This window comes from Hippoglossus stenolepis, chromosome 18 (assembly GCF_022539355.2).
Source record: "Hippoglossus stenolepis isolate QCI-W04-F060 chromosome 18, HSTE1.2, whole genome shotgun sequence".
NCBI lineage: Eukaryota > Metazoa > Chordata > Actinopteri > Pleuronectiformes > Pleuronectidae > Hippoglossus > Hippoglossus stenolepis.
The window spans coordinates 8798768-8824214 of NC_061500.1; the positions used below are offsets into that span (position 1 = coordinate 8798768).

General features: G+C 43.6%; 1 protein-coding gene across 1 annotated transcript; it reads left to right on the forward strand.

The window, feature by feature from the left end:
• On the forward strand, window positions 1-25009 carry lrrc75bb (leucine rich repeat containing 75Bb). Its single transcript, XM_035184419.2, has 4 exons — window positions 1-559; window positions 6381-6509; window positions 9477-9589; window positions 22082-25009. Exons 1-4 carry the CDS (start codon window positions 278-280, stop codon window positions 22683-22685), a joined length of 1128 nt encoding a protein of 375 aa, XP_035040310.1. The 5' UTR covers window positions 1-277; the 3' UTR covers window positions 22686-25009.
• The last annotated feature ends 438 nt before the right edge of the window (window positions 25010-25447 follow it).

A 25447-nucleotide genomic window follows, 5' to 3' on the forward strand; every position in this document is an offset into this window, starting at 1 on the left:
CCAGAGTGCTCAGCCAGTGCATGGACGGATGCAAAGAGGGGGGACGACGGCGAGACCCTCCCCACATCATTATTATTATTATTATCATAACTCTTACTATTATAACAGTGATGCTTTAACAGGTCGGACTGGAAACTTTTGCAGGACTGTCCTCCTGCGGGCGGATGCGTGTCTGCGCACCTCGCAGTAAGTTCCAGTGAGATGTTTTGGCTGCACAGTGTGAAAACCCCTCTCTCCGCCACTTCCAGCCGCGCGTCCGCTCACAGCCGGGAGTGACATGGGCTCCAAGCTGACCAGGCAGAGGAGCCTCGATCTGGAGAGCAGGTGGTCCAAGAGGAGACGACAGAGGAATGACGCGCCGGGAGAGGGGGACAGAAGTGGCGGGGGAGACTTCTTGTTCACCTCGCTGGTGCTCAGGTCCGACAAGCTGCCGGGGATGATGCGGAGGAACAACCGCAGCCCGTACGTCCGACGCGTGGCGTGGATCCGGGAGATCCAGAGGCTGCTGCGGGAGCAGAGGATGGAGCAGGCGACCGAAGTGCTCCGGCTGCTGAGGAAGGTGAGAGATGCGCATCAACGTGGACCAGTCTATTGTTGGTGATGAAACTTTGTGATTGACTCTGTAAGCTGTGCAAAAAAGTTTCCTTACTTACAAGAGCTGAGATCCAGTTTATTTTTAATCTGTAAAAAGACAAAAAAAACACAGTAAATTTTGTGTAAAAAAAAAAGTCTGCAAATATTTCAGCTATGCAACATGAATGTATTCCATCATTTTCACCATATGTCTTGTACAACATCAGTTTATATAATAATTCGCTCTTATCATAATAATATCTGACATGTAGGCTACAGGCCAGTGATGAAATCATCTGAGCCATGATGATCCCAGCAGCTGGAACGGCCCTAAATCCCTCTGGCAACAGGCACATGCATCTACAGGTCATTTCATTAATCATTTTTTCAGAAGTTAAAACCATTCAATCATTTACTTTTTACAACTTCTCACTCGGGTTGTAGAGTGATCTTCACTCTTCAGCTTTAAAGACATGCATGGACTGTAAAGCAGCACTTGCAAATGCCTCTTTTGTTTGAGCCGCTGGTCTAAGTCGACCACCTGTGCTGTGTGAAAGGGAATGGTCATGGAGCCAGTTCATGTTCTGAATATTCAGTGGGCTCCAAACAACACTGAATACTGGGCCTTTTATGCCAACTCCTTAAAATATCACAAAATGATTTAAAAGAAGACTCAGCAACAGATGTTGCTTTAATCCTTTAATGTGACCAACTTCCTGACGATTTGTGCAGAGTTCAGCAGAAAATGAAATTTAAAGCATATGGTATCTCAGGTTTCCATTTGACATCGCAAATCAATCCCATACTATTTCCGCTTGCATGTTTGTCCACTATGAGTTGGCAGATTGCAAAGTCTCTACCTCACAAGAATAAAGGAGAGGAAACAGAAGATGGCAACATCATATCATCCGACTGCAGAGACTCCTGTTAACACCGTCTTTTCAGGGTTAAAAGAAAATCTTAAAATCTGGGATGAATGGCACGCTGCGGGCGCATCTGCCCCCTTTTTCTGACATTGTTTACTGCTCCCTGCTGTGAAGAGGGTTTGAAATATACATAAAAGAGAATATTAAATACACCGAGGCACATGTGAAGGTGCAGTTAATCCAAACTCAAATGACACATATTGATAAATAGCTCTATTCTGCCCCTGTAGCACACGCAGAATGCTGCAAACTTATGTATCCCAGTTTCATTTTGCTCCCATCTAAAGCAATAAGGTGAGGATGTTTCTGTCTTATCTGGTGCACATCACTGTGTAACACCTTCCCTGGTTTAATCCTCCTCTTCTGGAGATTTATTCAAACTAGGGAGAAGCGGAGACAAAAAAAAATGAAGGAAATCGTGTTTAGGGCTCAGCTTGAGCTTTCATGCTGCCTTCTGGTGGCTGCGCATTGATCAGACAAGAAGAGTTTTGAAGTTCAGACAAAAGCACTTCTGATCAAGAGAGGCCCCTGTCATGAAGCTCCCTGCCCATCTGTACACTGCTGTAGAAGAAATTATACAGATGTGTGCGGGCTAAAGCAGGAAACGGCACCGATGGGAACTGAAGACAGCGGCTCTGCGCTCAAACAATAGACCGAGGGTACGAGACTGCGGGTGAGGGAGGAATCTAAATCTGTAAAGCTTTATATTCATATTTATGTGAAGCAGGAGGGACTCATGCGTAGCTTGATCTGCAACTTCAGAGTTTTCCCATATTTATTAAAACGGTCCAGTTATATCGTTCAAGGGGGGGGGGGGAGCATCTTGAAGATCAAGATGTAGATTTGCTGGTCATGAGCACGGGCGCCTTTCTCCTTAGCTCGGCATTTAAACTGCTCACGAAGCACGAATACTGTTGCCATCGCTCACCGAGGTGAAGCCAGAGTGCTGCCGCTGTTGTCTGTCGTTGGGGCTGAAGCCAAGTGTCTGACTAACAATACGTCAAGACTGGGGGAAGAAGAAAAAAAGAGCTGGCATCGGATCGCCTGTTGTTGTTGTTCCTCTCAGGGAAGGATGGATTTGGAGATAATCACCTTGAGATGATGGATGCCGGAACACGTTTCCTTCAGAAAAAAGGGAAGTCATTACAGGAGGTGACTAATAACAGCAGCCCCCGTGCTGTACACCTCCATCGCAGATCTGCCTTCTGGGCTATTAAGTTGATTAGTTTGGGATCTTCGAGGTATTCATGAGTACACAAAGAATCAGCAAATGGTCATATCAATTACACTACAGCGTGCACACCGAGTAACCAATGGAGGGGGCGCTAATTAAAGGGTTGTGGATGACGAACATTTTTTTTATGACGTTTATTCATCCAGGCTTACACAGTTGTTGCATATAAAGCTGCAGAGGTTTGATGATCAACAGAAAATTAATATTCCTTCAATATAAATCAACAAAATCAACAAAACAATTTAAAGTAGAGGATTGAAGAAGATAATCACCGTTACTTGGGAACTCCTCCTCCTCTTTCTCGCCACATTTCCAACCTGCTTCCTGTCAACATTTAGATAAAAACAAGAAACACAGTAATATATGATATACTGACAACACAGTTAGATGAGAAGACTGATGACTCATGTCAGAGACTTCACAGCAAGCGACTGGGTGTGTTGGTGACCTTTCTACAATGCAACTGACGCAAAACTGAACATATAAATTGCAAAAAAACATGTAGACACCGATGAATATGTCGACTTAGAAAGACAACGAGATTCAAGAGCTTTTGCTGAAAAGTACAAATGCCGGTGTCAACAAAACCATTTGCTTTCCGCAGCAGAATATTTACACATCACGTCCGGCCTCGTGTATTCTCCAAGCAAACTCTGGAAAATATCTGGACCCAATTGTCCAGACATTTTCTGAAGTTCATGTCTAAAAAACGCCTTCTGTGAGTGTGGTCTCAGCAAAAAGCAAAATGCAAATACGCATGTTTGCACCCGTTGCATGAGACCTACTGAAGTTAAGGGTTTGAAAGCAAAAGAGTGAACCTTCAATAAAATGAGGATTGGTGTGGATTTAAAGATTTTATGTAGAAAGTTCTCCTTTATTTTATGGAAACATTACATATACAAGTGTAGCAATAATAATGGAGATATCTGCATAATGCCCTTTTCTCGCGCCATATAGTTGTGTGTCAGAATGTATAAGAAGGAGATATCCCGCACACGTCCTGTCACATCTGACTAAGCTGACATATTGACCTCATCCTCCGCCAAAGCTTTTGTTGCCCCTGGCTGTGGGAATATGTGTCTTTGAAACTTCCGCTTCATGTTTTCACATGAAAACCACAGAGTCTTGGATGATTACATTGAGGGTCCCAACAATGTGTCAAGTCGGTAGAGAATCTTTAATCCTTCAGTCCGAGAAAGAAAGTAAACAAAGCCGGAGTTCACCTGTCAGCTGTGAAATGTTTCCTCCGGTGAAGCAGAAACACGGTGGCACTGGATCTGTGGCTCTGTGCAGTATATTTAATTGGATTCTAATGAACTGCCTGTGTGGGATGATGCTCTGCAATCCGGAGCTCGGCGTTTTATTCAGACTTTTTTCGTGATGAGGCAGACATCAGATTAGATATGCAGCTTTCACAAGGACATTTGTAGCGAGATCTGAAGTCGTCCATGCAAGTGTACAGCACGGATCCTGATGGTGACAAGTAGGAAAACATTTCATGCTTTCATGATTAGGAATCAGCCAAATTAATCCGTGGGATCAGATCTCTGATGTGTGTATTTTAGTTTCAGCTGCGAATCCCCCACAGAGCGGCACAGAAAAAAAAAATCATATCTGATTCTGCAGCTGCACAACACACACATTATCATCATTGCAGAATAGTCTCCAATTTCCTCTGTGCTCCCATTTTTTTTTGTGGACACGTGGTAGCCAGCGTCTGCACTAAATGAGGTTTATTGAAGGGCGGGCAGCGGGCTGGTCTGGAGGATAGCCCAACACCAGGGAATCCCACAGAGCTCCGCTATGATAAATCTACTCAAAAGCTGGAGGAGGAGAAAATGCTGATGGGAGTTTTCCTCTTTGCCTCCGCCGTGCCCCAAAGTGTGAGGGGCTGTCAGGGCTTATAGAGCATGTTTTACACAGGCTCAGTCTCCAGCCTGCTGTTGGAAAAAGCTTTTAATTTCCTATAGAGCTGACACTATTTACTCTTCGAGCTGGTGCAATTTTACATGACAGAAAACACTCAAACGAGGGGCCGGTGGTCCCATGAAACGTGTTTTTCTATTCAGCAGCAGTTATTTTAATGATGTAACATTGTGCATTAGCGGAGGAAAGCATCTTGTAACAGTTGTTGTGAAATAACAGAGCCGTAACTCATTTGACTCTCCTTCCTCAAAACCTTTCATCTTCATCTTATTTTGTTTCATCTGCTTTGCCTCATGTCTTCCCTGCTGTTTGCTGTGCTGCTATTTTAATCTACTTTGTTGGTGTGTGTGTGTGTGTGTGTGAACTTGTTTCTTACCTAAGCTCGATCCTAATGTGTCTAAACATCCTTTCTGAGGTCCTGGTTGAGGTTTGGGTTAAGATTTGAAATGTGGTTGGGTCAGGGTTAGGGTTAGAATGAATTTGTCATGGTCAAGGTTAGGGATAAGGGTTTCGTTGGGCTGTACACTGAGTTGAAATCAATGTAGTGTCCTTACAAGACTGTGTGTCTTGGTCTTACTGGTGTTGTGGGGACCTAAATGGGAGCCTATGTTCATTTTTTAGGGACAAATAACAGAAATCATGACATTTTAAACTGAGGACATGCTTCAAGGTTAGGTTTGTGTTACAATAAGGTTTTGTATAAGGCTCCAGGAAATGAGAGTAAATCAGCGTAATGTCTTCTGAAGTCATGGAGACATGAAGGGTGTGCGTGTGAGCGTGTGGCTGCTGTTTGCTGGTGGGGCCATTTCATGTGTCTGAAGACATTATGTCATTTTATGTTAATGGCGCTCGAAGCGTCACCTGAAGAAGCAGCTTCGAAATCTTTACAGTGTCACTGCAAATAGAAACCGACCGAAGATGATACAAATATCATCGTCGACTCCCGGGGATGTTTCCTGTTCCCTGCTTTTATTCACCTTTTGTGCACATCACATTTCACCTCTGAATTGTAAAGGGTCTGTATCTTCTACTTTTCTAGTCTTGACCACTCAAACATTACAGTTTTACCATCCACCTATTCACACTCATACAGAGCTTCTGTGCACTGATATCACACATCACTGCCGACAGAGCCATCAGGGGCAACTTGGGGTTCAGTATCTTGCCCAAGGACACTTCGGCATGTGGAATGGACGGTGATCGAACCATCGACTTTCTAGTAAGAAGACGACACGCTGTACCTCCTGAGCCACATCCGCCCCAATTTGTGAAGGGATTGGAGGTAGAAGTCAGAAGTGCATTTATCTAGAATCAAAACACATAGTTCGGAGTTGTGTTTTGTGTAATGCTACAAGTGAAGAAAAGACCACACTGCTTTTAGTTTTATGTAAACCTTGATCTCAATGCACAGACACACACACACACACACTCACGAACACACACACAAAGCTCAAAGAAATACCAGCCCACCCCTAATCAGCTGGGTGTTATCACGACTCCAATGGCAGAACCTTATCAGCCGTTGGCCTGATAAGAGAGCGAGATGAAAGGGAAAATAATGAACAAAAGCTTATAAACACTGATAATCTCTTTCCATTAAACTATCCATGAAATATCAATCGAATATTGAATTAAGCTCGGCTCAGACACGACTGCTTTCATCAAAACGAATAGAAAAGAGATAATCGAATCACTTCCCCGTCTCTCTATTTACCTCTCAGGACCTGGGCCTCCAGGGGACGTCGCTCAACGACATCTTGTACAAGAACGCAGCCTTTCTCAACCTGGTGGACCCCATTTCTCACGAGCTGCTGCTCAGTCTGGCTCGGGACCTGCAGTGTCCAAAAAGGGTAAGAATCTCTCTGACTCCGCATGAATGAACAGATCAGTAACTAGAATTTTATAACGTACGCAGTCAAGCTGCAACGTGTCCGTGTTTATTTGCCAAGGCTAATTACATACGTCATTGTTTGTTGTCAGGCTATTGTGACAACAATCGACTGTCAGTTTGCTTTAAACAATGACAGAAGCTCGGGGAAACACTGGTCAGTTCTTGACGTCTTTAGATATTTCAATTTGTATCATGAACTGTTTACTCTTCACAAATTTCATAATTGACTGGTTCATGTTTTTAATGAGGAAATGCAACAGCACAATATTTTAGGTCTAGTCAAAGTAATTTATTTACACAGCACAAAAGCGTACATTTGTCAAATTGGTTTACAATTTGTACAACACACAACAGCCTTTATCTCTAAACCAGCTACGGAAAAGAAGGACAGGAATCACACACAATAGATAAGCAACATGTGTTACATAACATCATCAGTTTTTAGACGATCGTTTAAGAATAATAAGTAAAATAAGTAACTTTGTGCTTTGTGGACATTTTCAGCCTGTTGTACCGACTGAGCAAAGTGCATTACTGTAAAGTTCTGTGAAGTTTACGAGAAGTTCTAGCTTCTCATAAACTTTACTTTTAGGACACAGGGACGACCTGGGACAGGGTTTGACTCTGCAGCGTCACTGTGTGGGTCCGTCTGCACACAGGGGGAAGTGGGCGGCAGCTGTGCTCCAGCACCTGCAGGTCTGCGATTGAGATCATGTGGTTCGATTGCTTCCTACTGGCAAGTGTGAGGAATTGCCCAGTGGCCATCATGCTGAGGTCAACAGGGCTGGAGGCGCTGAGGCCTGTGAGTGACGTGGCTTTGGCAACATCCGTGAGGGCGCTTTGAGGGCAACGACCTTGTGGCCTTGGGAGGGTTGTGATGCTGGAGAGACCTCTCTTGTAAAGAACTGTGCAAACACTAGACCTATCCAGGGTGCGCCTCACCGATCACCTCTCACCCAATATCAGCTGGGGTTGGCTCCAACGCCCACGCAACCCTCAGAGGATATGCTCTTTAGCTGATCGGTGTAAAAATACTAATAAGATGGAGAGAAATGTATCTATATTATTTCAGCATTTCTTTGCCGTAGTTACATAAACCACTTTATCAAAAAGACCATGCGTCATTGAGTTGCACTTTGCCATATGGAGACGACAGCAATTCTGTGTATCAGGGCTTAATCAGTGTCTACATTTTACTAACGTCCAATGTCTAAGGTTTATCCATATCAGTAATATTAGTAAACAGCAGGATAACAGGCCTGAATGCACAGAAAGACGATTTTTCATCATTAAAACCGACTGCTCACGAAGGTCAGATTTATTTGGTTGATAAAAATCAAGGATACACTATCGGACCAAAAGTCTGCTCATCCACTTGTAACTTGGCATACAAATCAAAGGTATTAAAATTCAAATTACATCTCAAACTCGTGTATGAGGGCGAAGAAGCTCCAGAACACAGACCTAGGGGCCATTCCAGCCTATTATGGTCTTATCAGATTAAGGAAAAGATGGTTTCTCCTCAAGATAAAGTCGCCGTGGTGTAGTTTTTACTTACAGAGCTCTGAAGATAATCACCTGTAAGAAACTGATCCGATCTGTGTGTTTTGCTTCGGCGAGGAAAGCCCAGGAGGACGGGACGGATAGCGAGGAGCTGGCAGCTCTGACTGGCTGGTGACCCGTGGCAGGATTCTGTGTCAGACGTGACGAGGATGTAGAGAAGCAGTGGTTTAAGGCCTGGCGGCTTCTGTGGCCACTGTTTTCCACTACACTGAGATTTATTCCGATTATATATATATCCAAGGACATATTGAGGGCTACAGCACGCATCATTTATAATTGTAAGGTCATGGTCATTACAGATTAATCTAATGTATGTTCTGCTTCCATGCAATCAGATTTACAAACCCATGATTCATTGCTAACATTGCTTTTAGAGTTACAGTGCTGCACATTACATGGTTGAGTCCTCCACACCTCCGTTTCCCAACAACGCTCTCACAATGTGAATCAGTATGCGCTGCTGTAACATTGTGCTCAGTCATCCGAGCGGCCGAAACAGCAGCGCTGAACGTTTTTAGAGTATATGAGGCATGTTTTGTTTGTCGCCCAAGAAAAGAAGTGGCAGCGGGAATGGTTAATCGCCTTTAGGTAAATTGCCCCCGTCTGTAACTCTCTCTCTCTCGCCACATTGCCTCCTCCTTGTTGTCGTGTTGTACCATTAATTAGATTTAGCCTGCTCAGCGCAAAACCCATTCCGTTTAAAGCCTTTGACGGGGGAGGAAGAGGGAGAAGAAGAGGAGGAGAGGAAGGTAAAGGCGAGGAGGAGACACGGAGGAAGACGGAGGCAAAAGGGAAAATAATTAGTGTTTCTATGTAGAAAATGTTTGAAGCAGTTGTTTTCATGTGACATGAAAGAGACATTTTGTTACCTTGTGAAAATCCTGACATCAGTAGTTTGCCTGGAAAAAAAGAATTTATAAATGTCTTCTGCTTTGAAGACGTTTAATCTTTCAGTTTATTGACATTTGAGTTGAGTTTGAACATGTTTATGAATCATGTATGAATAATTTTACATCATAGCTCCCTGCACTCCCTCCGTCCTGGCTCTACTAGACATGTACTGAAAAACAAACAGGTTCATACAGTTCACTGTATGTGAGAACGCAAATGTCCGAGTCAGTTGCTGTGGACATTCTCCAGAGGTTTCCTGCCAGCCCCCACGTAAGAACTCTGGAGAATGTCACAATGAGCCAATGTGAGAATACAGCACGATATTTTCCATAGGATATTTCCTGAGGATATTTTCCGGAGGATATTTCCAGAGAAGGTCCAGGTCCAATTTTTCCAGAATTCATGTCTGAAAGCGACTTAATTTAACATTTGGTCATTTTCCGCCCTTTGTGTGTCTGTGTGTGTGTTCCAGGAAAAAGAATCCCTCAAGTCGACCAACAAGATCTGCCGCCAGCTGTTGTACCACCTGACCCCTCACTCCAAGTGGACGAGACAGAGCGTGCCCAGGAGGAAGTCTCAGGCGTGGTGAGTGTCTCCTCTCGGCTGTGCCGTCGCTCTTCAGATCGAAAAAACGCCACCGTTTCCACGTCCTCACCGTGAGCATCAGCGCCGCTCATAATCCTCCACAGAGCCTCTCTGATATACTCAGAGGAAGTCTGGGACAGGTCTATCACCTGGGATGGATTACCTCCAGGAATTTAAGGTTTCATCATGTGTTTAATAGGTTTAAAGTTTTTTTGAAACTGTTATTCCTTAGATTTCATTCCACAAGTGTAATAAATCTGTTTTCAGTATTCAGTACCGGCTGATACGCAAAGACCAGATTTTGGAATCGGTATCCGGAAGGGAAAATGGAATCGGATCTCAATCTTATAATGACCAGAAATTTATTTTGATCTTAACTTGTTTAATAAAGGTTGAAATACATTGGCCCACCCCAACCCTGAGACAAATCAGAAGATAAATAACTGATACTGATGAAACTTGGTGGAAGAAAATGAAAATCCAGAGGTGACAAATTGCAAAAAAAACTGTTTCCCACTTGATATGATTGTGATGAAAACAGCCTCACACCGGCTGAAACACTTCAACGATCCAAACCACCCAGAGTGTTTTTCTTCCATTATCCCACATCATTAAGGTGTGCTCCTAAAAACTGATCTGCTGAAACACGGGGCTAAGATAACTAGCAGGAGTGAACAGTCTGGGATTTGAACTTCATAGTGATCATCCGAGCTCGAGTGGAATGAAAGGAAGAAACGACAGAAAGCCACTGATTGCAGCAGCAAACAAACGAAAAGGGGCTCAAACGAGGCAACAGGTATACGTTAGTGGAGACGTTATTATGATAATGACGATCACGAGGCTCCCTCTCCCAGAGCAATTAACCCAGATTGAAAGACTTTTTTTTTTGTCGACAGCTTGGGTTAACTTCCCGACCGAGTCTCTTGGTTGCGGCGTTTCAAAATAACGCGCAACAAAATAACACAGGCAGACTCTCGCAGTGAGCTCATTAGCAAGCTCGGCTCTGCTCCCCTCGCAGCCTCCACTGCAACCACCCAGACAGCAACTGTACCGCGGGACTGTTTCCTCTGCTCCGCGTTAACGCTCCCTACAACTCGCACAAAACCCACTGTCTTTGGTTCAAGTGAAGCATTAGGAAGCGGTTTACAAGGTTTCAGGTGCTTTTCTGTTATCGATCCTCCTTCTGCTCCGCCTCTCCGTCCATCACCTTCCCACTTGTTCCCCAGCTCCTTGATTTCTCCCCGTTTCAAAATCCCTTCCTCGCATTGATTTCCCTCCTCTGCTCTCTTTTTCTCCCTGTGGGATTTTCTTCCTCTCCTTGTTTTGAGAGACCATTTCGCTCAACAGTTGCCACACAGCGGCGGTTCTGCAGTTTTGAGCCGAGGCTCTGGGGAAATTGTCTGTCAGACGGAGAGAGAGGAAGAAAGAGAGGGAAGGTGGAATTACTGCTAGGTTGAAAGGCTTGCTTCGAATCTATCGCGAATGTGATCTGTTCATATTTAGGAATGGGAAAACCTATATTGCGTGCTTACATTGTCATTTTCTTCATGAGGATGATAGTGAGAACACTGCTTGATAAATCTAGAAATGTGCGAGGGCCTGCTCTCGAGCGGGGCCTCCGATTGGATTGAGTTTCGTGAGATATATGCAGTTGGTTGCAAATCTTCCACAAATATAACACATAAATCAAAACTCAAGCTTCATTACTGCGGCCGGCTTTGCTTTTATAACCCTGCGAGTGCAACGCAAGTGTGCCACGCTTATTATATTATCAAGGCAATTTCTTTTTTTTTTTTATTCCTCCGCAGCTGCATGTGCCAGGCTTCGGAGAAATACAGTATAGCCGAGTCCCCGGAGGATATTTTAATGTTATTGTAATTGGTATTGGATTTCAGATTCATCGAGCTCCAGCACATTTGGATGAGATTGGACTCACGACTGCAGATGCGAATTTCACTGCTCGTCTTTACTGCAAGGCAATAATTGATGCTTACAGCGGCTATTACAGACCAGAGTATATTTAAAGAAATAACTGTGGTTCATGACGATTCTTCTGTTCAGTGTTTAGCGTCACCAATGAGACTCTGTGTGTATCGAAGGAAATCTCTTATTTTGCTGCATTAGTCAGCGTCGAAAACGTGGTTCAGCAGGATTAAGTGAAGTGCTGATATTCCGTCGTGCCGACTGATGATGAGAGTGAAACGAGTTGTGGCTCTGACAGCTGTTCGGGCAGGTGCCATCAGCTGTGGCTGAGCATTGATAGTCTGTCTGAGTCGTGATATCTGACGCAGACCTCACACTTCTCAGACTAAAGTGCCTCTCCTCCCACAGCTCCCTCTCTGAAGCCGGGCCAAAAGTCATTTTTTATTCATCTTCATATCAAGCTCAGGATAGTCGCGACACACTGGGACATTAAAGACACCAGCAGCTGTTTATCAGCTGCCCCAAAAAATAGGTTAAATAACAAACGATGTCCTCGGATAACAAGAAGCTGATTGCGGCATCATTAACAACATCTGGAAACACTTCATGTCTAATCATGCACACTTCAGACACCGGGGAACATCTGCAAATGGTCTCCATTGACGTCACGTCTTCAAATTTCAACATGTCAACACTTATTTATTTATTTTTGTTATTCAAACCATCCATCAAAAATGAAACCAAAGCGTCTCAATTGCCACCTGGTGGCTGGCTGCAGTATAGGTCATAAACCCCGCCTCCTCCATGATAGTTGATGGGACACGGGCCAAAATATAAAGTCAAATTATACACCTTAAAGATTGTTCTGTCATTTTAGGTAGATTTTATCACTATGATGTTAATTCAAGTGATCATTTTTCCAGTAAGTTTGGTTTTAATTATTAGAAGTTACAAAACGTCATGAAACCTGAGACTGACCCCCGATTGGTCGAGTGTGTGTATCAGCAGGACCGTGACACAACAGCTGAGTGACTGCGCAGATCCCTGTATTTTTTGGTCGTGGGAGGAAGTGGAGACTTGGAAACAGCATTCTTTTGCAAATAGGTGTATTTTTCAAATTCTCCTTTGTCGTGCAAAGCGTTGTTCTTGTTCATTCACATGCAAATGACTACATAGCTGTGTAAGGGAAGACAAAAAAGAGCAAAAGAGAGACGTTCAGACTGAGACACAGAGGTGGGCGTTAAAATTCAATTCTCGCACACACACAATACAGAAACTCAGATGTAAGGGAGATCTGAAGCTGTTTGACCTTCCAACAACCTCTTCTGATCGAAGCTTAAGTGTCGAGATGTGACACCAAACAATGTAGCGCAATAATTTTGTCTCTAGGTCTGACTAACAGGTTTCAGCTTCCAACTTTCTCCACTAGCGTTTTCTTTGCTCTTCTCACTGCTCAACATTTAAATCATCTCCCCATCCCAGCAGTTGAAACCCTCTCCCTTGCTCTGGTCTACTCTCTGCCCCTACAAGAAATCATCCTGTGCTGCTTCCACTGGTTCCCTGTGGCTGCTCAGATTTCAAATCCCCAGATGCTGACACAGAGAATGAGACCTAAGTAGCCTCCTCCATACTGTACGAACAAAACGCTGCCCGTCCTGCACACCAGCCTGTGACCGCCATCGTGACTCTTCCAGACTATGCGGATACAAATTTCCACTTTTATATCACTGATATTCATAAGATCACCACATTCTCCCCATATCTGCTCGTATAGGATGAAAAACGAATTTCCTTTAGTTGCACCAAACGTCATCCTCTCACACCCTGAGAAAAGCCGCCCTGGCGTCTTGACTAAAACTCGATCTGGTGGAGCGTTGAAAAGTTTCCGAGACGTCTGTGTAATTTTATGCTTATCGCCACTTTTTCAACTGCGTTTCAACAACTTTATTTCTATCCCTGGTTTCCTTGACAGCGTTTCACCTGCTAATCATTAGAGAAGCGCTCTGTGAGATTCTCTCTCCGGCTCCTCGCTGCTCTGCTCAGACTAATTTGCTCTAATCTTTAAAGAAATCCCTTTTACTTCCCTTCCTCGCTGTTATTTCTGAGCCTCTCTCCCCGAACATGATCCTTCCAGGGCCACAGTGATATTGTCACAGCGCCGCACCGCTCACCTTTGTGCTCCTCACTGCTGTATGTGTTGATGATCCATGGATATAAACTCATTATGATGCTCATTGACAATTAAAAATCTGAAAAATACATTTAGATTTCTTTGTTCTTCTCCTCCATCCACAGTAAACTAGCAAACTAAATCTAAACTCTGCTATTGGATGGATTGCAATAAGTTATTTCAGATTCATGATTTCCAGAAAGGTAACATTATTGTTTACTGGGTAAAATTGACCCATTATAGCATCAAACTGGTTTAATTTACAATAATAAGCCATCACCCTTATTTTTGTTAGGGTTACCCAATGTACAAAACACAAACATCTAGAAATAAACAAAGACGACGGTTATATAAATAAACATACAAGTATACATACATACAAATGAAATAAAATATAAAAAATCTAAGTTATATCAGAGAAACTGTTTTTAAAAATGTTACCACACATTACACATTTTCTCTGTCACGCAGCCGCTGCAAAAATGAAAAAATGAAGTTCTCCTTCAGTCTGTTTACTCCACATGTGGCATCGGTACACTGATCCCTGTGTCATCTGCCTTTAAAATGTGTACGTCCGAACCGGCTCTGACTCATCACGCCCGACCTCTGCCCAACCCACAAGGTCAACAACTGAGGCGTGGGCGTGAAAATCTTGGGAAAAGAATAGAATTAGAATTCGTATTTTTCGAGGGCCCAATCGCAGACGTCAGGTTTTTGGAGAGGGTTTTGCTCATGTCTCAAGTTGGACGTGGAATATTCCACATGACTGCACGCCGCACTCCGCCTGCTCAATCTGCTTTTCTATTTGACCTCCACTTTTAATAGAGACTTAAAGATCCAGCCGCTATCCTCATCCATCAATAATTGAGGGCTTCCTGCGGCACAGGCTGCTGGAGGATGAGGGGGGAAGAGGGGAAGAGATGCTCGGTATCCACTGCTCCCATCTTCAGGGCACGGGGCCATAAAGAAAGGAAAAGATGCGAGGTTGAAGGAGTTTATAAATTTATAGAATTTTTTAAAAGTCAAATTACATCATTTCCAAGTTTGTTTTTATGCGGGGATTCGACCACACTTAACCTCTCAGTGCTTGGATATTAACTGTAAATCTGAGATAATGCTGCTGCTGCTTGAGAATAACAGAAACAAGGATTATTGTGCTTCTAATGAATCGTGGGTCTCGATCCTTTCCTTTACGGTCAATGAAGATCACTCCCCGCTATCCTCTCTCTCTCTCTCTCTCTCTCTCTCTCTCTCTCTCTCTCTCTTCTCTCTCTCTCTCTCTCTCTCTCTCTCTCTCTCTCTCTCTCTCTCTCTCTCTCTCTCTCTCTCTCTCTCTGTGTTCGGAGCCCTGCATTTTAATGCCGGTTTCATAACTGTGCCTCGACATAATATAGCAGACACAGGCGCACTGCTCCATGATATGCAGTTATGTAATGCAAACTGTTTTCTATGTGTTCCGTCGCAGTATTCTTCTCTCCTCAGCATCCAGTTTGTCACATCAAATCAAATCAGGGGAGCATTTATAGCTCCTCCGCGGATTTTACACGCTTTTGCATTATGGTACGTTCCGTGCCAAGCAGTTTTGTAATCATTGGCACAAGCTTGTGTTTATCTTGGGCAGGATGTCAAACTATTAGGAGCGATCCATGTCACCTTGATGCTGAAGAGTCGTAATACTTTCTTTCCCTTTGTTCTTTCCGCTGTATCTTTGATGTGCTCCTCCTTCCTTTGCTCGCTCTTTCACTTCAGTGCAGGTTGTGTTTTGCATTGAAGGAAAACATCCCTTTCTGTTTATGCTATTTGTCCCGTTTCCCACATTCATGTCCAAAGAGCCCATTGTGCTTGTATGAAGAAGTAGCTGAAAACTTTGAAAGGCCCCCTTTTCTAATTTGACACAAATGTCTTGTGGGAATTAATAACACTAAATCTTCAGATGGGATTTTAATGATTTGTACTTAGATTCTCCTGTTTCTCTTTCTAAGGGCACATGTGCTGCTCTTCTCTCTGCTCTGGCTTCACTCCACGTTCACATTAGCTCTGCAGAGCCCCCGCCCCCAGATTTCAAATTCAAAGTTACCAAAGAACCCAGTGACTGATCTGAGATGTCAAAACACTGCACAGCCCGGAGCTGCTCTGTTGATGCCGTACAATGGTCGAAGCCTTAATCACCCCATTCGCTAAATGTTTCACTGAAATTTAATCCAAATCCAAATGAGCTTTCAGGCTTTCTTTTTTCTTTTTTTCCTCCCCAGCACATGTGCCATTATCCCTGTGAAACTGGAGGACACGAGATAGTATATGCAATCACCACTTTCATGTTTCCCAGAACATTTTCTGCAGAACCGTAGTATCAGTGTGACAGAGAGAAAATGGCATATTTAACGGATTTTTTTTTTTTTTTTCCTCAGAGTGACTGTAAAGGATTCTCATTAAAAAATGACCCTAAGGCATGAGTTACATCATTTGATGCTAAAATGGAGTTGAGTTAAACAAACTGGTTGAGGAAGTGTTCAGCTGGGAAGTCTGCAGTCACAGGCCCAGAGGGCACGTTCACATAAAACACAGGCACAGACACAAAGGAGCCGTCCTTTACCAGCTCACCTTTTCCTGCATGAGCTTGTACATTAGACACTCGTAGGGTCTCCCACGGCTGAGCCAGACATCCTGGGCATGAATTAAACAGACGCCCGGAGGTAAAACAGCTCCGATCGCTTCGAGGAACAAACAAGTCAAGACCAAAGCGTTGATGAAGCAGACATTGATCCGAGCGATCCCACGAGTCTGTGGAGCTGGATCCACATCCAGTGTTTCTCAAGTGCTTTTATTTCATTCCCCCTGAAATGAGTCAAGAGTCTCGCTGCGCGCTCAGCGGGACATAAATCTACAGAGTTTCTCCTCTTAGCTGAGATATCTCTGCTCAGTGACACACTGACGTTAACCAGACCGCTGGGCTTTTAAACCATGTGGGCCAGGCTCAGAGTTTTTAACCAGAGCAGCAGAAACAATCCTTTTAAATTATTTCTACAGAATATTAAGATACAAATATTTTCTCGACCATTACTATCAAACTGCATGTGAAGCAATCTAATGAGGTTTACTTTATAAAGAGTATAACATTTAATTAATGGTAAATATATTATCTAGTAATATTATAATGATTCATTATAAGAGGATAAATTGTACTGCCATTTATCCTCCTCTCGCATTAACTTTTTCTCGCTGGCTACTCATCAATAAAACACTGAAGAAATAGTTCCACATTTAGGGAAATGGATTAATTTGCTTATGAAACAATTCATCAGTTAATCGATTAATTGACGGATGATTAATCAGCCACAATTTTAATAAGCAATTAATAATTTAATCAATTCATTATTTCAAGCTGGGTTGTGTGAGCTGGTAAAGGATGGTCCTTTGACATTTACTTCAGACTCAAATATTTTTCTCTTTTATATTCTTCAATGATGAAATATTAGTATAGAAGAGATACAATATCCGCAGATTAACGAGTGATAAAAAGGTTCTTGTAAGTGTGAGAAGCAAATAAATCTAATAGGCAAATTTCCCCAAATTGTTCTAATGTTTCTTTAATCATCAGCTCCAGTAGCTCTGATGAAGTCACAGTTACCAGTGCTGAAAAAATGTAAAACCATCTTTAACACTCATCGTTATGAAATCCCACAGTATAAATGAACACGGTGGGGGGGTATAACCTTTACCACACTCCCCCATGTCCCTGGAGTTATTACTTATTCATGAGAGTAAATGGAAGGGAACATGTATTCTATGTGGGAGGGCGGATTACAAGTTTCTCCTGCCATTTCTTTAAAACTCTGGCACCAGACTAACAAAGGTTTGTGAGTAATACTGTTGCCGTGGTTTAATCCTGGAGGATGCAGTGTCAGCCCCGTCGGCCGCCTCCGCCTCCTCCTGGTTCACCAGTGTTCGGTTACGTTTAAAGGTTCAGTGTGTAGAATTTAGGGACATCTAGTGGTGAAGTTGGATGTTGCAGCTAAATGCTAATTGCGTCACAGTGGAGCAACTAGGCTGTCTAACTTCGAAGTTCTCCGTCAAATGTGGCCGACAAATGCGTCCTTCCGTCCCAGAGAAACAAAGGCTCCAATGGATGGATCCTTCCGGGGCCAAACCTATACCAACCTTTCCCATTATGTTTCAGCCGGCAATGGGAAAGGCGCCGGCAACTACGAGACGTCCAATGCTTGAGTATCACGCTTCAACTGAACCGAACAGCGAAATAAAATAAAATAAATAAAAACACCATGTAAGTTAACAGAGCTATAAACATACAACTTGCAAAATCAACATCTCAATTTGAACAAAAGCTTAACCCTGTAAACCTCCATGAAGGGAGGATCTGTTGCAGGATAGTTAGACTGTGTTAGTTTTAGCCACTTGTTCCTATCAGTCTGACAGCTGAGTGTTTTTGCACAAACTCATTTCCATTGTGTTGCGTAAGAGACGCAGCTGGAGCAGATGCGTGGTGTGTGCACTTGTTACAGTCGTCTCTGGGCATCGGAGCCTGTCTGAGTGAATCTCTGTGTGAACAGCAGCAGCCTGTGAGATCCATCAAACCGCTGTAGGTTTTGTCATCCACTACAAATCCCATCCAGTGCGGTTGAAACACAGATTGAATTGCAGATTCCTCAGCAGCGTATTCCTCGAAATTCCCTTTTCTGAAATGCTTCGTTAAAACACACGTCCTCTGTTCTGTTTTTTTTTCTGACCTTTTCTATAATTGCGATCTCTTCGCCTGCATTCAATTTCAACAGCACAAACCCCAGATGTTTTATTTCCTACCTCTGGGGTTTGCGTAACTACAGAGCGGCGAGGACCCTTGTTCAGTGCGTAAAAGTTAACAACATCCCCGAGGAAAGATAGGCTATGAAAAGCAATTAGACAGTCTGCCTGAACCCACATTTAAACAGCCAATAGTTTGACACATGAGAGTCGGCTCTTATTAGATTCCTGTTCTGTCGTATCAGTCGCTCCTGAGGAAGTCAATAGATGGATTCGCCTCAGTTGTTTGCTTTTAAATGAGTCCACGTACAGCGGGACGGCGCTCTCGGTTAGCGCCGTGTTTATGCCGGCCGACTGCCCTTTGAAGTTGTTTGTGTCTGAGCCGGTCCAAGAGGATGTGCACCGCTGCCTACGAGCATGGCAGCCACATCACAGGGAGCCAGATTAGACGTTTTGTTTTGTTGTCATCTTTTCGTGGTGACGGACCACGGTGTGTAAGATGTGGCTTTAGAGACGCTAGCTGAGCGCCCCGGCCCAGCAGCCTGTGGGTGGAGCTGTGCCCACGGAGCAGGGAGGCAGCGGATTTGGATGGAAGGAAGTCTGGAGTCTCCCTCACTCAATCTCATTAAAAGCACATTAGATTTCAACCCCCCCCCCCCTGCACCACCCACTCAGCTGCAGGAGCGACCCTGCCTGACGCTGTCTCATGGAGCTGCTCCTCCCACACAAGCGCAGGCGCTCAGACGAGAGGGCAGGGAACCAGTTGTGGCAAGAAAACCCTCCGATAAGTACGTCCAGGAGAGCAGAAGTCGATGCTCATAATTAGTTTCATTAGAGTAAAGTGCAGAAGCGGCACAGTGGTGCAGTAAACCTCCCGTAGTCGAGCGTGCCAAGAATCTGCCCGATGCAGTCTGACTTTTAAAAAGACTACAGTTAAAATCAATAATATTTGATTGAGCTCGGGAATGTATTGGTCATATTCCCAGAAAATGAATTATTAAACTTCAATTCAAAGGTCAAACATTTACTGGTTTCAGCTTTCTAATTATAAGTATGTTTTTTCTGTTCTTATGAATTTAATTGACTATATAGGCTTCGACAAGACAACGGACATTAAATCAATGTTTTCTGTAAATTTATCAGACTAAATGTTTGGACTTTCTGGCTGGTTAACCATCGAAACAAATATTTGTACAAACCACTCTACAGGTAGAAAATACCTACAGGTTGAGGCCAAAATAACTAAAGAATGAATTAAATCTTAACATTTTTATGGGCCTGAAGAAAGGCATTTGCATAATGCTGTATTGTTTTCACATGAAAGTATATTCATATTTTTTGTCAGTTTAATCAAGCTTCACCAAATTCCACACACTCCTTGATATCCGTTAAGTAAAAACACGATCTTTTTCGCCCTCTCTCAAAATGTTAAAGAAAGTTTTTAATATCTGCACCAAAGTTTCATGGGTTCTTTCAAGGTCCCAAATATCGCATCCTTCCACCAAGTTCTGTGGAAATCCATTGAGTTGTTTTTGTGTAATCTCGCTCACAAACAAACAAACCAAGCAACAAACAGCTGAAAACAGGTAGAGATGAAAGAGTGGACACAAGGTCCCAGAGACGGTGGGGAAACAAAAAAAGGGCCAAGAAACAGAAAAGACTTTAAAAGTGAGCGGCGGTGAACAAGAGTGTGGATATGAAGGAGGGAGAGATGAATTATAGCCTCCTCCTGGAATCAATAGTCTTCGAATCACAGCCTCGGCGTGCTACAGATCTCTTTCCTTTCCCTGAACGCGGCAGCGAGGGTGACTGATGTAGAGAGCACAGCCTCCCAGACAGACCGCAGAGAGCAGAGCGAGATGTGGGGATAATCCTCGCCTGAGGAAACAGGGACGAGGCAAAGGCAAAACAGACTCTAAAGACAAACACAGGATCAACTTCAGGCCAGTTAAACACGACGTTCTTCTCCTGTTTGTCAGCTTCTTTTAAACAAAGTCTCGCACACTTCCGCTTCGTCCTCATTTGTTTGGCAGACGTCTTCGCTCTGCCTTCTAAACAAAGGGGTTTGAATGCACTGCGGCAGGGTCTCTCTTAACACTTCACTGCCGCCTATAGTCCTGCATGCAGCCACCTGATAGCTCCTATGAATATTTAACCACATTCTGGTATAGAGAGAACACTTAGGTTCATTTTGCCCAGCGAGAGATGCTGTGATCCAACCTGACAGGTGTGATACTCTTAGTGGTTCTCGTCCCTGAGATGGATTCACCTTTACACCTTTTGTCCAAAGTCATTGGGACTGAAAACGGATGATCACTTGGCTTTATCGCTCTTGTTTCAGGACCAGCTTTGTGCCTCTTCAGCGTGTTCGTCCATCCATCATCCAGCCTGTTATCCTCCCGTCTGTCCCGCACTAAATCTCCAAAGACCTCGGACTGAGCTGAAAGGAGAAGTTTTGGGGAAATCACACATTTGCTTACTTGCCTATAGAGTTAAATGAGAAGGCTGCTTCATCTTAAATGTGTGTGCGCTAATTATATAAAGCTACAGCCAACACGTGCTAACTTAGCTTAGCATAAAGACTGTTTAGCTGTAACAAAAGTCCCCAACCAGCATGATTAAATCTATCTAATTAACATGTTTAGATTTATTTGTTTCATTTGTTGTGTTTATTGGTTTCAGGTTTATTTGCCTAACTGTCGCCTCGTCTACGCCAATGCAGATATTTTGCAAAACAAAACTTTATCCTCTGCGCGTAAAGTCACAAAATCAGTTTCCTTTGTATCGAAACGTTGAAATATGTGTTGAAAAGAAACAATGCAGATCAGGCCTGTTACTGTGTCCACGGCCCACAAAGGAGACGGCCTCTTTGGCCACATAGAGTGCGAGGGTCAAAATGAGACGGTCTGATCTACGGAGGATTTACGTGATTTGGATCAAAGGCTTGTCCTGCCCTTACGGCTGGTGCCTAGCAACAGAGCTGCATCTGGACACAATAAGAACATTTTAACGTAAACTGTTAGCTGTTTCATTTAGCCTGATACTTTCTTCTGAAAGTGTAACAAAAGATCAAAGCACGGGATGTTTTGGTCTCGTCACTTGCTGCCACAATTAACTCTTCGTCACTGAAGAGTGATGAATCCTAGGTTGGCCTGAGGTGCAAGTTGACACATTTGTTTCTAATTAGGACTCGGACATGTTTGCAACGTGTTTACTTTTTCCCTTGTTTGCTCTGATCGCCGATGATTCAGGAAGGAAGTGATCACAAAAAACTGAAAACAGCTGCTTCCATTTAGACCATGACATTCAGCCCAGGAGGCAGAATTTGTTGCTTGAGGGACTCGGACCAAGACACATTTAAAAGCAAATTCTCTGCATTATTGATTGCAACACTTTCTACACTCTATTTCTTTTTGTGCACACGTTGCAGTTTCCCTGTACCTGTGGGACCGTGTGGCACCTCATTGCAGACCCTTATAGATCAATAACCTCTATCATTATGTAAACATTGTTTGTCTTTACACACTTCTGAATTGCTGACTGTTAACAGTGAAGAATTTGCACACTTGGATCACTGACATTTGTGCGTCAGAGATAGAACTTGTAACAAAATGAGCTTTGTTTTGTCTCCTCTGTCGCAGTCTGAAGACGACGCTGAAGAAGAAAGTGACGGGCGATGTGGTCAACCTGTCCGGCATCCCGCTGTCCGGCCGAGACGTCCACCGCGTGGCCTTCTACCTCCAGAGCAGCAGCGATGCGGTGACGGCCGTGGACCTTAGCTTCACCGAGCTCCAGGACGAGAGCTTACGTCTGCTGCTGCCTCACCTCGGCTGCCTGCCCAAACTCACCATACTAGCTGTCAATGGCAACCGTCTGACGGTGGCCATCCTGAAAGAGCTGACGGACACGGTCAAAGATCCAAAGAAGTTCCCCTGCCTGGCCTGGATCGACATGGGCAACAATGTGGATATCTTCACCGTGCCGCAGCCGCTGCTCGTGGCCCTGCGGCGACGCTTCGGCCTGCGCAGCAGCCTCCCCACCATTTACGAGTACAATGAGGCGCAGACATTCGGTCGCTACAACCCAAACATGGAGACCTCTGTGGAGGAGCCCAGCCTGTGCGAGGAGGGCGATGCGGAGGAGGACGACAGGGAGGAGGAGGTCGACAGGCTGGAGCTACGAGCCTGGGACTTTGGTGAAGAAAACGTGTCAAAAACTGTCCCGCTGCCCTTCTGTGGGAGGTGATCGCACAGAGCTGCTTCCTTTCAGACTGACTGGTATCCCTTTGTGTCCCCTCGCCCTGAGTGTAGCCTCCTGTGTGGGCTGGTGCCATCGTGGCACAAGATGAATCCAGTTTCTGATAATAACTTGTTGTGTTTCCCTCTGGATGCTCTGATGTCCAGCGATGTGAGGCAGGCAGTTTGTAGAGACACATTGATTCCACCTCCATTTGTCCAGGAGAAGTCGGACTGAACTGAACAGACTTGCTGTTTTTCGTCTTTCGTTTTTTGTAGAAGTTTCCCATTCTCTGTCACTGTCCACGGAAGCAGCTGGGGGTTAAGTGCCTTGCACAAGGGCACACCAGCAGTGGGTGTTAAAGATTGGGGGGAGTATTACTCATTCACATTTCCCCAAGCACATTTTTCTACCCGGTCCTGCTTCTCTAACAACTTTTCTCCTGCTGCCCCTTTTCTGTGAAAAGTCAGAATAAATCAAAGCAACTAAAAATCCCACTTAAAAAAATCAATCAGTTAATTTTCTGCTCATGTTTTTTTTGCTTTGACAAACAGTGTCTGAACCTGAACTTCAATCTACAGGATTTATTTTTAGTCAGAACTCAGCTGCAGTGAGATTATGTTCACATAGAAATATGCTTCCTCGTTTTCCTGTTGGAACACAGCATTTACTAAAGAATTATTTTAGAATATAAATAGCCACTTGTGGTGAATAAATGAAGCGTCCTGAACACATCTTAATTTAAATCCCGAGCACCACTGCTTCAGTACATGTGGATCCTTTGATGTCGCAGCCTGGAACATGCAGACGACACAGACAGTGTTTGGACGCGAGCTGCTGAGGAACCGATCTGCGCCTCTATCAGGTCTCATTAGACCCGCTCAGTCACAGATGGCGAGCCGCAGAATCTATTTTCTCCCCCCGCAAATAGGACTAGCCCCAGATAATTTTGTCCACTGGTGGTTCATGGTTTATAAGCATCGAGAAACGCTCCGTTTTAAACGGCATACACAGAGTTAAATGAAGGTATTACAAACAGCTGTTTTATGTTCTCCTTCGTGGGGCAGAGTCTGCACACAAATCCTTGTTGTAGCATGAATAAATTGCAATGTTTTTGTTTTTTACTAGTGTCTTTTTTTTTAGATGTGTAGGTGTTATTTTGGGGTTTTTCAAAACGTGGACATGACTGTTTGCTGTAGGGAAATATCAGACCCCACAGACAGAGAGCGTGTTGAGTCCAAAAGACCTTTTTCCCTATTTAATGGAATAGGAAAGACCTCAGTATAAACTATAGACTGTGGAGAAAGATGGATGCATCTTTACGCAAACGCCACCATCTCGTGCATAGGGAGCCAGAGTCTGCGCATGGAGCCACAGCAGCGAGGTCGTGTTGACACACACACACACACACACACACACACACACACACACACACACACACACACACACACACACACACACACACACACACACACACACGACCAATCGCAAATCAGTCTCAGCTGTCAATCATGGTGTTTCACCCCATTTTATAGCATCAGATAAGTAATTAACACCAAACTTACTAGAAAGATTGACGTGATAAGAACTACCTAAATTGACAGAAACCATCTTTAAAACTAATTATTTGTCATGTAGCCACCAGGGGGGCGATCGAGACGCTTTGGCTTCACTTTTGGGGAGCTGTCATGTCGTCCATCTTTATATGTAGTCAACGGTATAAACTATTATTTCAATAGATATCCCGAAAAATTTGAGATTCTTTCTTGAGGGATTCGTTAAAAATTGCCGCATGTGAAAGCAACTCTGCCAGAGCCCGCGTCGTTTCCTGCCTACAGAGGTTTTCTCTCCATGCTAAGATTCAGGAAAATCTGTTTGTGTTTACAGGGATGTTAATGAGCAGGATGCTTGGTGTGAGTGTGTGTGCGTGTGCGTGTGTGCGTGTGTGTCCATGAGAGTATAATTAGAGTGTGCGTCTGTGTGCATGAGTGAGTTCTGGACATGCAGAGTAAATTACTACCTTTGATCATAGAAATGAAATGTTTACTCATTTGCACTTTAAGGACGACTCTGCACGGGCTTTGTTTTTTAGGGGGAAGTTGTTGTTGACATGAAAACACACTGATTGGCTCGCATCCTATCGCTGTTAGATGAATCCTCAGCATTCATACAAGTCACTGCCATGATAAAAAAAAAACACATTGGTACACGTAGTTGATTTTGTCCTCATGAGATCGTGGCTTGCTTTTAAAGAAACAATGTTTGCCTGCTGTTGCTTCAAAAATAAACATGATTTGAATAAAGTTGGTCTTTTGTGGACTTGTCTTCTCAAACTGTTGGAGCATTATTTATTATTCCACAATATTATAACATGATGCAGAAATATAAGTGCTACTTTATAGATGATTGATCATGTTATGCAGCAGCTCGTTAAACATTTAACTAAGACCACATGGTGTGTTGTCAAATCTGAAGAAAAAGAACTGAACATTTGGATTTGTGTTTTTTTAATTTTTTTATTGTATTCTCCTGGAATTCATTAGTTTAACAATATAAATGCTTTAACCTGCATAAAGTGATACTTTGGGGTTTTCTATGATACATATTCATATTTAAATGTTTTCCCACATCCAGCAGATATGGTGCAACAATATAATTTATTTGGATTCATGTTTCTGTTCATCTGATGAATGTAAATCAAATGTTGACTCTTTATTTGACTTTAAGTTCTTTATTGGTCTTTATTATATACATTGATTTCAAGGTGCCCA